The 14337-nt window shown below is 40.1% G+C and overlaps 1 protein-coding gene across 7 annotated transcripts in view; it reads right to left on the bottom strand.

Moving 5' to 3' along the window:
- Positions 1–1384: 1384 nt before the first annotated feature.
- Positions 1385–14337, bottom strand: part of POLB (DNA polymerase beta) — a 33134-nt gene continuing 20181 nt past the window's right edge. For 2 of the 7 annotated variants that reach the window (XM_054499748.2, XM_054499747.2), the window contains exons 10-14: positions 11764–11834; positions 10470–10556; positions 3851–3915; positions 3197–3336; positions 1385–1630 (exon numbers count right to left, since the gene is read on the bottom strand). In XM_054499748.2, the coding sequence (XP_054355723.1) occupies positions 1536–1630; positions 3197–3336; positions 3851–3915; positions 10470–10556; positions 11764–11834 (458 nt within the window). In that variant the 3' untranslated portion in view covers positions 1385–1535. The other 5 variants (XM_054499749.2, XM_054499750.2, XM_054499752.2 and 2 more) reach the window with 3 other exon arrangements.

Here is a 14337-nt window from a genome sequence, read left to right as displayed (position 1 = left end):
AAAAGATATCTTATGTTTGTATAGTCCTTCGCAAGTTATAAAGCATTTTCACGTTTTCAGTAGCTTTACTTACCATTTGATAACTTTGTATATTTTATATTTATATAATTTTAATATTTGAAAGGCAGGGCTTTCAAGGAGTGTTTTTACTTACGCATTTTGACCACTTGCGCTTAAAAGCCCAGAGGAAAACTCGGGCAAAAAAGTGAAATTTTTGTTTGTTTGAAGTTTAAAAGGGCTGTATTTTGTGCATAGAAGTGGTTGTGCTTAGGGGAGCTCTTTCTAGTGGATTTCAAGCAAGTGCTACAGATTTAAGAGATAAATCATACACCTGTTTTTCTATTCAGGTTATAAGTTTATATTACAAGATCCAATAATATGGTTTGGACGTTTATCCCCTCCGTATCTCATGGTTGAAATGTGACCTCCAGTATTGGAGGTGGGGCCTGGTGGGAGGTGACTGGACCATGGGGGCAGATTCCTCATGAATGGCTCAGCACCATCCCCTTGGTGATGAGTGAGTTGTTAGTTGACACAAGATCTGGTTGTTTAAAAGTGTGGCACCTCCTCTCTCTCGCTCCTGCTTTCACTATGTGAAGTGCCTGCTCCCACTTCATCTCCCACCATGAGGCCTTCCTGAGGCCTCCCAAGAAGCTTAGCAGATGCCAGTGCCATGCTTCCTATATAGTCTGCAGAACCATGAGCCAATTAAACCTTTTTCCTTCATAAACTACCCAGTCTCCAGTATTCTTTTAGAGCAATCCAAGAATGGACTGACACAATCAAATATGGGCCCAACAAAAAACTAAATTTATGAAGGTCCCTAGTTTATTTTTTTTGAGATGGAGTCTCACTCTGTCACCCAGACTAGAGTACACTGGTGTGATCTTGCCTCACTGCAACCTCCGGCTCCCGGGTTCAAGCAATTTTCCCATCTCAGCCTCCTAAGTAGCTGGGATTACAGGCATATGCCACCACCCTCAGCTAATTTTTGTATTTTTGGTAGAGACGGGGTTTCACCATGTTGGCCAGGCTGGTCTCTAACTGCTGACCTCAGGCGATCCACCTGCCCCAGCCTCCCAAAGTACTGGGATTACAGGCATGAACCACCGTGCCCGGCCCCCGCTAGTTTCTAGAAAATATCGAACAGTCTTCCAGAAGCTAGTCTCTGGGTGTAACTTAATTAACTAATTTGTGATCAGTAAGTAGGGGTAATGTGGTTTATAGCATAGAGCAGAATATGAGAAAATAAAAATTCCCATTAAAGATCTGCTATCATCTCATATTTCTCTCTACAAAACCCACAGTAAAGTATGATCATGAACATAATATGAAAATTTAAACTAAACATATTTGCTAAGAAAATAAGATCATCATCATCCAATAATAGTACACGAGGTTTTATTGACTACATTGCAAGCAAGAGCATGAAGAAGAAACAATCATTTAAAACCACCAAAGACCCTTACATAGCAAAGGTTAAGAAATAAATTAAGACTCCTATTGGGTTGTGTCTGCCAGGGAGGATACAGGCCTCATTCACTCCGGTCCTTGGGTTCCCGGTATTTCCACTGGATGTAATCAAAGATGTCTTTTTCACTATCAACTGGCAGGGGTTCTCCTGCAACTCCTGCAAGTACAGACAGAAAAAACTTATTGTAAGAACCAGTTTTATACTTTAGTTATAGAGGGTTCAAGATTAAGAGCTGTGTGGAACTTGGTTTCAGAAGAAAAAAGAAAATGGTAACCAAGTCACTAAAAAAAAAAAGACACCAGCGGACGCGGTAGCTCACGCCTCTAATCCCAGCACTTTGGGAGGCCAAGGCAGGCAGATGACCTGAGGTCAGGAGTTCGAGACCAGCCTGACCAACATGGAGAAACCCCCGTCTCTACTAAAAATACAAAATTAGCCGGGTGTGGTGGCGCATGCCTGTAATCCCAGCTACTCGGGAGGCTGAGGCAGGAGAATCGCTTGAACCTGGGAGGCAGAGGTTGCAGTGAGCCAAGAATGTGCCATTGCACTCCAGCCTGGGCAACAAGAGCGAAACTCCATTTCAAAAAAAAAGAAGGACACTGACCACCTCTATCCTCTCCCAGAAGCCTGTGCTGGAGCTTCGTCTCATGAGTCATCAGTGCCACAAAGGGAACCTGGGGATCCCAGCTAGGGCCACTCAAGTCATCCTCACTCATGATTGTCCTTTCTGCTGGAGCCACTGTGTATTATATAAAATACTCTAGTGAGTTCCTTTGCAACTCGGTTCTTGGACTAGCAGCACTGGCATTATCTAGAACAAGCTTATCCAACCCATGGCCCGCCAGCTGCATGCGGCCCAGCACGACTTTGAATGTGGCCCAACACAAATTTGTAAACTTTCTTAAAACACGATGAGATGTTTTTGTGATTTTTTTCTTTAAAGCTCATCAGCTATCGTGAGTGTTAGTGTATTTTATGTGTGGCCCAAGACAATTATTCTTCTTCCAATGTGGCCCAGCGAAGCTAAAAGATTGGTAACCTCTGATCTAGAAGCTTACTAGAACTGCAGAATCCTGAGCCCCACTGCAAGCCCAAGGAATTAGAATCTGAATTTAGTGAGGCCCCCATGTTGCTGGTATGCACACTGAATTGTGAGAAGCACTGCCCTAGTCTACCAGGGATGAAAGCCTTATTCTATACTTTGAGGACAAAATGACAAAAATTCATTCTCCTAGTAAAGACAGCAAACCACATAGTATACTGTGAAATGTTAACAGGACCCATTAAGCATAGATTCAGCAATCCTTATTCTTTAAACTTTAAAAGCATGGGGCCAAAGATACCGTGGCACTAAAAGCAAAGTATGTGGCACTGAAAACAATGATACTTGAGTTTTTCAGGGGTCCTAGAGGTACATTAAACAACAGCAAAAAAAAAAAAAAAAAAAAAAAACCCTTTTAGATGAGTAAGATTTTTTACTGAGCATGCAAGGATTTAATCCATTTTAACAAAGCTGGAAATAATGCTTGCCTTGATGGCCTTCAACTGAGGGCCCAGGAGCATGTTATACATTAAATCCTCTCTCGTTGCCTGAAAGACTAAAAATACGAAGAAACTACACTAACTGGCATAGTTATTAGAAGGTTTGCTAAACCAAAGTATCTTTGAAAATAACCTCTCTCCAGATGAGAGATGATCTCTAATACACACATGGACACTCACCAGTGACTCCCAAGGGACGGATGGTGTACTCATTGATTGTGAAACCCTTTTCTAGGGCATGAGCCCTCATATTCTTATTGAAAATATCACTCCCAGTGAAATAGAGAACACCACAGTAATACTGATCTTTGGGTATCAACCTAAAAAAAATGGACAGTAGATACATTTTTTTTACCATGCATTTCAAGTTTAGCAAATATAGGACTCCTAAAATCAATAAGGAACAAAATACCAAAGATAAGCCTAAGTGGTCTAATAATTTGAAGAGAAGACTATCATGAGGTAGACTGCTCAAATCACCCCAACCCTGTAATTTGTTTAGGTTTCTGTGAACTTTGTTCTGAAAGAGGTGTGGAGAAATGAAATTGCATTATCACTTATTACAACTAACTTAGCCCAGGCAGGAAATGACTTTTGAGCTGTGGAAGGCATCATGGTGAGGTGCAAATCCAGAGAAAATAAATCGGAGTCTGTAGACAGTCATTATTCTTTACATACTTTGGAGCTAAACATTGCATTTGGCAAGAACATATGGCTCTTGGGAGTAAAAAAAGGCTCTAGATATGAATGTGAACTCCAAGATACAAACAGGAAGGGAGAAAACGAGACAAGTTTGGAAAAGTTAACAGGTCAGCAACAAAGTCTGAACAATACCTGATATCAATTCTTCTGTGTGGACATTCTTTTTCATCATTTTTACTGGGAAGCTGGCAAACACCCTAAAATGAATATTTTAAACCAAGTTTAAAGATGTTCTAAACTTAAGGCTTAATTTTAATCAAGTAAAACAAAAGGCCATTTTTGTTTTTAATGTTAGCAGCTCTAAAATTCTGAGCACTTTTAACTTAGCAGCTTCTGTGAGCAATACACTATCCTCACCTTTCTATTACACTTCATGATAATTAGAGAACTACACGAAACTGCAAATAAGGATTCTCATCATGAGGATTTGGCCTTTGCATGATCCTAAGCAAGAAACTAATCAAAGAAAACACCGAACACGAAACACAGACATCAAAATAAACAGAAGAGAGCAACGTGGAAGAAACGATGATTATGCAGGAAGAAGAAAACAAACAAAAAAGCTACCAGTATAGTCTCAAACAAAAAAGCTTCCAGTAATAACGGAAGATATTCTATCCATGAAGTAAGAACAGAATACTACAGAAAACCCTCAGGGAAAGGTTTAAATCAAAATTTAAAATGATAGGTAGCAGAAGTAAAAGAGTTTGAAGAAATCTCTCAGACACTAGAAGGGAGAAAGACACAGAAAATAAGAAAAATATGAGATCAGAAAATGAGAGGATCACTTTCTTCTTTCTCCACAAGTAATTTTTCATTATACTTCTACAGTTTCCAAACAAAAGTTATCCAAGTCTGTTTTATCTTTTCCCTTTCCCGAAAAATGGACAAAAAATCTGGACTGGTCAGCAACTCATACATATGTAAAACAAGCTGTAAGCACCACCAAATTTCCAATTAAAAGTATCAAATGCTACATTCTAAGAAAAATACACAAGTGACAAGCTTCTGGTCCTCAAGAGTGGTCAAGTTAACACATGCCACTAAAAGCCATACTTTTTCACTCAGCAAAATAGAAAAATTAAAATCTAAACTAATTCTTTAGCTGTTCCTACGAAGAAAGATTAATGAAACATGTTTACCTTCAAAATACGAAACCTACCTTCTTAGGCACTAACAAGTTCCAACTCAACTTCCACCTTCAAGTGGATCAGAAGTTATTTCCACCTGGAATTACCAGGAGGTATTACCTTGCGGATGCGGATGTCTAGATGCCACAGGGAATGATGTTGCTGTTTGTCACATCAGTAATAGGATTTTATCTCATGGCTTTGTTCCTTTCCTCAAAGCTAATTTTATTTCCTGCACTTTTTCTGAAGTGCTAATGTTAAAGAATTTCTGTTTTACTGTAAATTCTGTATTAGATTGAGTGGATTAGCTTTGTTTGGCATTTCATTTGGGTAGCTTCATACTGAGTGTCTGAAATAAAGCCTCTTTCATTTCCTTGGGGTAGCCATGGTAGCTCCTATTGTCCCTTGAATTCTTACTGCAGATATTTCACAGAAAATCACCCAAGGCCAAACTTGCACAAAATACTGAAATTTGAATGGCACTCACCTTATATAAAACCAATAGTTAAATGCAGAGGAAACTTTTTTTCTTCTGAGTGTTACTATATTCACAGGAAGAACAGCTCAATTATCTAAAGACTATGATTGTACAAGATGATCTGGAATAACCATGGCTTTCCTACGGTTTGATTACTATTAGCTTAAAGGAATTTGTATCTTGAATGTAACTTGAAAAACACATGGGGAGGCATACCTTTAAGACTATTAAGTGGTGATAGCAAGAAGAGGTTTTGCAAAAAAAAGGGGATATGGAATGAGAATGGTTTATTTCACTACCTAAGTTGAATTCATTTTGCAGCCAATTTCCTTTTAGAAGCCTAGAGCTCTTTTAGCTTCTTTGGATATCTTGCTCATGCTCACTCCCACAGGCTTGCTGCTCGGACTCCTGCCTGGCTATCTCTTCCCTCAGATACCTGCTTAGCTAACTCCCTATGTCTTTCCCTAAGTCTCATGTTCTCAATGAGGCTGCCTCCAACCACACTATTTAATACTGCCTCCTGCACTCTCCTCTCCCCTACACCCTGTTCTTCCTTTTTAAAAAATAACACTTACTACCCAACCTATTATATAATTCACATATTTATTATGTTCATTGTTAACTATCAGTCCCCTTCCCACAATCCTCAAATATGAGTTTTACTTAAATTCATGGATACATCCCAAGCTTCGAGAACAGTGCCTGGAATGGAGGACATGCTTGTACGTATTTGCTGAATTGACTGAATACAACTTCTGCCCTGGGGGTGCTCACTCTCCTCATTCTGTTCTCCTTCCATGGCACCATCCTCTCTCTTTCTATCCCTTCTTTTGTTCCCCAATCTAACCCTTGCCAGGTCACCTTCCTCTACTGACCCATTTCCACACAGATGACATCTTATATTTGTGCAGCTCTCTTTGTACAACTCTTGGAAGATCCATTATCTTTGAAGTTGTGCAAATTCTTATTTGTACGTCAAGTATTTGTACAAGCTCTTCAAAGTTTCCACATATATTATTTAATTTTGATCTGCATAACGGTTTTCTGACGTAGGGCAAATATCAATTTTAAAGATAAAACTCAGACCTTTTAGAAGTAAATCCACCTTCCCAATGCCACACAGAGTATTAGTAATGGAGCCAGAATAAGACCCTCTATCTTCTGTATCCAAATCTATTCTTCTATAATGAAAGATACAAACCACCTTTTACCTGTCTCTAAAATTGATTTGAAAGTTGACCTCGAGTGCTTCTCTTCCTAACAACGATTACAAATGGCAAAACAGCATGCTCAACTATGGTATTTTTTTAAGTTCCAGGGACTATGAGCCACAGGTATAACATCCAAACCTTGTCAAAAACCACTCACTGAGATGGATTCCTGTGTCGCAACATAAAGGCCTTAGTTTCTTGTTCTTATTGTCACCTGAATCTTCTATACTTTAAAAACAAACAGACCCAGTCTTCTTGTTTTTTAGCCTGTTTTCTTCTGGAAATATGTCTGGGGGATGCCTTTCCTGGCAATACCGCTAGATGCGCTGCCAGATGTATGACTGAAAGACTAGGAAGTCAAGATAGGGTCTATCCTAGGATGGGTGAGTGGCCTTAGTATTCTTTCCTGTGGCACATGTACTGGGATAACCCAAGTCCAACACTATCAACAAGATCACAAAGACTTGGCTACCCACCTTTCCTTTTCAGGTTACATCCAGCCCACTAGATTATACTTTTTCCTTTTTTTTTTTTCCTTTGGGAGGGAGTCTTGCTCTGTCGCCAGGGCTGGAATGCAGTGGCACAATCTCAGCTCACTACAACCACTGCCTTCCTGGTTCAAGCGATCCTTCCATCTCAGCCTCCCCAGTAGCTGGGACTACAGGCGCCCGCCACCACGCCTGGCTAATTCTTGTATTTTTAGTAGAGATGGGGTTTTGCCATGTTGGCCAGGCTGGTCTCGAACTCCTGACCTCAGGTGATTCACCTGCCTCAGCCTCCCAAAGTGCTGGGATTACAGGCGTGAGCCACCATGCCTGGCCCTTTTACCTTGTATTCTTGCTAGCTGGATTCCTACAGCTTCTGTTGGTTTTTCCTCTGGATCTCTCTTCGAGCACAGCAGAACACCATTAAGATTATTAAAAAACAGCTTCTGCCATGGTAGTGTGGAAATACCTTCCTGGTCATTAACTCTGAAAATAGTTGGCACACTTCCCAGTAAGGATTTCTAGTGACTTTCACAGGGATGATACTTGAGGAAGAGATTTAGGCCAGAGAGGTCCCCAGAATATGCCCAGACGTAGCAAGACACTTTTCTACTGTGAAGAACATCCAACTTGTCTAGCAGATACTGTTTTTAGGATTTTATCTGACTGAATATTCTTAAACGTAAGATTCACGCACATTCATTTTGAGTGAATTAAAATCCACCTAAATTTGAAAAGGCTGTTCATGGGGCATACACAAGCCCTATTTTTAATACCATCTCATGTATGTATATACTTTTGGGAACAGAGTAAGACTTCAAAACTTGACAGAAGAGAACAAATCAGAGATTTAATTTCCAAGACTGACTAGAACCTTTACTTTTATCTTTCCAAAGTTCATTTGGAAGCATTCTTAAAGTGTGACCAGCTTAGAAAATACACTTTCACAGCCCACTAATATCACCATGCTGAACTTAATGACATGATTTTTTGTATGTGTGTGGGTTAAATATACACAACATACAATTTACCATCTATTGGCCATCTATTTTTTTTTTTCTTTTTTGAGATGGGGTCTTGCTCTGTCACCCAGGCTGGAGTGCAGTAGTGCGATCATGGTTCACTATACCCTTGAACTCCTGGGCTCAAGCCATTCTCCCACCTTAGCCTCCCAAGTCACTGGGATTATAGACATGAGCCACTGTGCCTGACTACTATTTTAACCATTTTTAAGTGTACCATTCTGTGGCATTAAGTACATTCACATTGTTGTGCAACCATCACCACCATCCATCTTCAGAATGTTTTCATCTTCCCCAACTGAAACTCTGTGCCATTTAAACAGGAACTCCCTATTACTCCCTCCTTCCAGGCCCTGGCAAACACCACTCTACTTTCTGAATGACATGACAATTTAATTATCTTTCTCAACTATCTTCTAGTTTTGGCTAAAACTCTTGTCAAATCTATGCACTGAGACTCTTATTAATTTTAGCACGTCCACTCTCCAAAAGCACAGTCTCTTTCCTTTCAGTCATATCACCCGGGAAAAGTGGGGTGTGGAGAAAATGGACTCAAATGATGTATATAAGTGACAGAACACTAAACGTCACCTTAAGAAAGAACTAAGAGGCCCGGGCACAGTGGCTCATACATGTAATCCCAGTACTTTGGGAGGCCAAGGAGGGTGGATCACTTGAGCTGAGGAGTTCAAGATCAGTCTGAGCAACATGGTGAAACCCCATCTCTACAAAAAATACAAAAATTAGCCAGGTATGGTGGTGCGCACCTGTAGTCCCAGCTACTAGGTGGGAGGACTGCTTGAACCCCGGAGGGTGAGGCTGCAGTGAGCCATGTTTTGCCACTGCACTATAGCCTGGGTGACAGAGCAAGACCCTGTTTCAAAAAAAAAAAAAGAAACTAAGAATCTTAATTCTAGGCTGGGCATGGTGGCTCATGCCTGTAATCCCAGTACTTTGGGAGGCCGAGGCAGGCGGATCACTTGAGGTCAGGAGTTTGAGACCAGCCCAGCCAACACAGTAAAACCCGGTCTCTACTAAAAATACAAAAATTAGCTGGGCGTGGTGGCAGGCGCCTGAAATCCCAGCTACTTGGGAGGGTGAGGCAGGAGAACTGCTTGAACCCAGGAGGTGGAGGTTACAGTGAGCCGAGATCACCCCACAGCACTCCAGCCTGGGTGACAAGAGTGAAACTCCTTTTCAAAAAAAAAAAAAGAATCTTAATTCTAGATTTCTATCTGCCTTCCTGTTGGCGTTTATACAGAATCATTTATTAATCTGCTTTTAATCCACTAGGCATTCATCTTGAATTATTAAGTCTTAATTACCCCCCAATCAACTTCCCTCGTTATCATTCCATGTAACATGTTTCTTCCCGAGTGTTCTATCACAGACCCTGATTACTTTTTTCTTTGGTGTTGAAATAGATTAATATTTTTCAATCAATTCTAACTTCACTTATTGAAGAATTCTGAGTCAGAGAAGGTGAGAACCATTTGCTATTTTAGGGAAAAACTTACTGTGTGTCAAAGTCATTACTGATATTTTCAAAAAGCAGATTATGCCCAATTAACCACTCTTTTTTTTTTTTTTTTTTTTTTGAGACAGTCTCAGTCTGTCACTCAGGCTGGAGTGCAGTGGTGCGATCTCAGCTCAATGCAACCTCTGCCTCCCAGGTTCAAGTGATTCTCCTGCCTCAGCCTCCCGAATAGCTGGGACTACAGGTGCACACCACCACGCCCGGCTAATTTTTTGTATTTTTAGTAGAGACGGGGTTTCACCGTGTTAGCCAGGATGGTCTTGATCACCTGACCTTGTAATCCGCCCACCTCGGCCTCCCAAAGAGCTAGGATTACACCACCGTGCCCAGGCCTAATTAACTATTCTGACACGTGTTATTTACAAGTGGAGAATTAAAAGAAAATTCTTTCCTAAAATATTCTGAGAGTAGCTATGAGAATCAGGCATCCTGCTGATTATTATTATTATTCTTTTGTTTTTTTGGCGGAGTTTCTCTCTTGTGGCCCAGGCTGAAGCGCAGTGGCGCGATCTCCACTCACTGCAACCTCCGCCTCCTGGGTTCAAGTGATTTTCCCACCTCATCCTCCCGAGTAGCTGGGATTACAGGCATGCACCACCACGCCCGGCCAATTTTGTGTTTTTAGTAGAGACGGGGTTTCTCCATGTTGGTCAGCATGGTCTTGAGCTGCCGACCTCAGGAGATCCGCCCGCCTTGGCCTCCCAAAGGGCTGGGATCACAGGCGTGAGCCACCACGCCTGGCCCCTGCTGATTATTTTTCTTTAAAGTTTCATGGGTACTCTATTTGTTGACTGTAATTCAAAGCTACCATGAAGTCACACACTCAGAATGGTTACTGAACAGTCTCCAAGTTTTTTTTTAGATGTGCTAACTCTAACAAGTACTTACCATGAACTTTGTCTCACCCTTCGACAGGGTATCTGTGATAAAATGAACCTTTTGTAACTGCTCCACAACCTGATGTAACAGTTTTGGCTGTAGAATCATAATTAGGGAATAAGAAAAAGAGTAATTACTTTGTAATGGCAAGAAAATATTTAACAATATTTTTAGAGACACAGTCTTGGTATATTGCACAGGCTGGAGACTGTGCTATTCACAGGTACAATCATGGCAAACTATAACCTTGAACTCCTGGACTCAAGTGATCCTCCCACCTCAGCATCCAGAGCACCAGGAACAATATCATGCCTGAATAAGAAAACTTTTTTTTTTTTTTTTTTTTGGCAGGGAATCAAGCCCGGGAAGAAAACATTTTTAACAAGAGTTTTCTAATTATTTATGGAGAAATCTCTATTTTTTGTTTTGTTTTGTTTTGTTTTTTAAGATGGAGTTTCGCTCTGTTGCCAGGCTGGAGTGCAGTGGCACGATCTCGGCTCACTGCAACCTTTGCCTCCCGGGTTCAAGCTATTCTCCTGCCTCAGCCTCCCGAGTAGCTGAGCCTACAGGCGCATACCACCACACCCGGTTAATTTTTGTATTTTTAGTGGAGACGAGGTTTCACCATGTTGGGCAGGATGGTCTCGATCTCCTGACCTCGTGATCCACCGTGCCCGGCCATCTCTATGTTTTCTAATGTTCTGAGCAAGTACTTTTTCCCTCTAATAGAAAATTCATCTTATCAAATGAAACATATTTTTAGAAACCACTGTTTAAGGTATTATGATTGTAAAAACAATGATCAGTTGTATTTATCTGTTTCATTAAATCAAAGAGTTTTCCTGTTCTTGAAATGGCTCACAGGAAAAAAACCAATCAAAGAGTCAGCTGTTTCATCTTCCAAAGGCATATATTCTAAAATAAAAAATGTTTTGCCTTCACAGGTTTTCTAATAGAAGTAAGGTTTCTCAATATTTCATTTTTTAAGATAAAATATTCCTTTAATGAAAATCTGATTATAGTATTTCTAAAGTATTTATCACAGACAGTAAATCGTTCTAAAACTATTGTATTCAATGTCATCTCTTTCAAATGTTAGACTGTCCTCCCAGCAACTCATGGAATAACAGGTATCCCTTTTGAGAAATTTGCCTTTCGCAGAATTCAATCAGTACAAAGTTCTTCAGCAGCTTTTCAGGAAGGCGAAAACAAAACTTATTCTGAAAATATCCAACTATAACTTAAAAAGTGAAATTCACTGTTGTGTAAGTCTGATCACCATTGATTATAAACTCTGAGGCACCTGTTTGGTTGATTCTGAAGTGAAGCTGGGATGGGTCAGGAGAACATCCATGTCGCCACTGGACTCTGCACCTGTGATGACAGAAGACACATATGAGATTGTCCACGTAAATGTATCAATTGGGCAAATGGAACCAAGCTGATGACACACAGAAGAGCCTTACTTCTTACAGCCTAACTTTCTATTGCACTGTGCTTCATAGTCAGAATTAGTTAAAAGATTTCAATTTTCTGTCCAACTATTCAGGTGTATTGATGTAGACAGCAGAATCTGTGATGACAACAGTAATCGGCATTAGATATACATTGCATACGAGTTAATTTAATGTATTAAAAATGCACCTAAGTAACTACTCAATAATGAATAAAAACAATATTTTAAAATAGCTTTAAAATACACCTATGAACAACTCTATATGTAAAAATCTCAAATTAAACAATATACTCTAACTCTATAAAGGTTAATCAGAAAACTCACTTCAGCCGGGCACGGTGGCTCATGCCTGTAATCCCAGCACTTTGAGAGGCTGAGGCCAGAGGATCGCTGAGCCCAGGAGTTCGAGACCAACCCAGTCAACATAGAGAGACCCAGGCTCTCTTTTTTTTTTTTTTTTTTAAAAAGAAAACTCATTTCAATTCTTATGATTGAACTCAATTAATAGATCTATACTCTACAACCACATAGCTTCAGGCAAGTTATATACAGCTATTTAAACCTTTCTTTTCCTATATTCTATGAAATTCTGTCTCCACTTAGATGGAATTTTTTCATCTTACTTTTTTTTTCAGTGTTGCAAGTGAGCACTCTTCATTCCTCTAGACCTCAGTTTTCTTATATGTAAACTACTAAAAACTACTTCATATGCTATTGTGTAAGTAAATAAGAACATATGTAAAAGCATCCACTATAGTGCCTGGTAAACAGCATAAAAGAATCCAATCTATCTCCTCCCTTTCATTTTGATAAGTACAATAGAGGCCAAACACACTTGTGGTGACTAAAGAGCTTGCAGTGTCTTTGCGATCCTCCCACTTCAGCCTCCCAAAGTGCTGGGATTACAAGCATGAGCCACAGTGCCTTAACCAAATATTTAAATACAAAGAAGGCCATGCAGGGCATGGTGGCTCACATGTGTAATCCTAGCACTTTGGGAGGCCAAGGTGTGTGGATCACTTGAGGTCAGGAGTTCAAGACCAGCCTGGCCAACATGGTGAAACTCCTTTTCTACTAAAAAAAAAAAAAATACAAAAATTAGCCAGGCATGGTGGTGTGTACCTGTAACCTCAGCTACTCGGGAGGTTGAGGCAGGAGAATTGCTTGAACCTGGGAAATGGAGGTTGCAGTGAGCCGAGATCACACCACTACACTCCAGCCTGGGCGACAGAGCGAGACTCTGCCTCAAAAAAAAAAAAAAAAAAAAAAAAAGAAGACTAGACTGAATGTGTACTGGACATCCATGGAAGCTATTTTAATCAAGAAAATTCTACTGCCTTCTCTTCTCATTTCCTTCTCCTAAAAGCTGGATGTCTTTCACCGTTTGCCTACCAACAAAAATGTTTCACTTTGTTTAAAAAAAAAACAAAAACAAACTGTATGAGCAAAGAAAGAGAAACAACCCAAGGGTCCATTAATAGGGGACTGGATAAATAAATGAAGTATGATACATGCATACAACTGAATGTTATGCAGCTACAAAAAAGAATAAGGGGCCGGGCACGGTGGTTCATGCCTGTAATATCAGCACTTTGGGAGGCTAAGGTGGGTGGATCACTTGAGCCAAGAGTTTGAGACCAGCCTAGGCAACATAGTAAAGCCATGTCCCTACCAAAAATTAAAAAAAAATTAGCCAGGTGTGGTGGCACATGCCTGTGGTCCCAGCTACTCTGGAGGCTGAAGTGGGAGGATCACTTCAGCCCAGGAGGTGGAGGTTGCAGTGAGCCGAGATCACACCACTACACTCCAGCCTGGGTGACAGAGAGGGATCCCATCTCAAGAAATAAATAAATAAGGAAGTTTTCTATATATTGATATGGAAAAATCTCTAGGATGTATTTGTAAGTGAAAAAAGCAAGGTATAGTATTGTATATATATTATGTAACTTTATGAAAGAAAGGAAGAAGAAAGAAATAAAGATGGTATACTAATATTTAGTTGTATTTTCATGAAGAAACATTACAAGAATCCACAGGGAAGTGGTTCTTAATGGGACTTAGTAGGAAAGAGTAGGAAAGACTGCATAGGGACTGTGGAAGTGAGACATCTTAGAGTATACCTTTTTATGTGAAAGCATATAACCATACAACATACCCCAAAAAAGTAAAAATAAAATAGAAATAAATAAATCCAGGAAGGCTGTCATGGCCAACATAACATGCATTTGGCTTGCTGTGCCTCCAAATCTACATTTTGAAAATACAGAATCCCAGTTCCCACCTAAGGAGATTCTTATTTGTAGGAGGGTACAACAATATGTATTTTTTTTTAAGTCCTAGGTATTTCTGATGCAGACATACTTGAAAAACTGGTTAACTTCAGTTCTCTCATTTTGCAAGTATGGAATCTAAGATCAGGAG

This window comes from Pongo pygmaeus, chromosome 7 (assembly GCF_028885625.2).
Source record: "Pongo pygmaeus isolate AG05252 chromosome 7, NHGRI_mPonPyg2-v2.0_pri, whole genome shotgun sequence".
Taxonomy (NCBI): Eukaryota; Metazoa; Chordata; class Mammalia; order Primates; family Hominidae; genus Pongo; species Pongo pygmaeus.
Note: the sequence above shows the minus strand (reverse complement) of the source record. Positions and strands in the feature narration are given on the sequence as shown.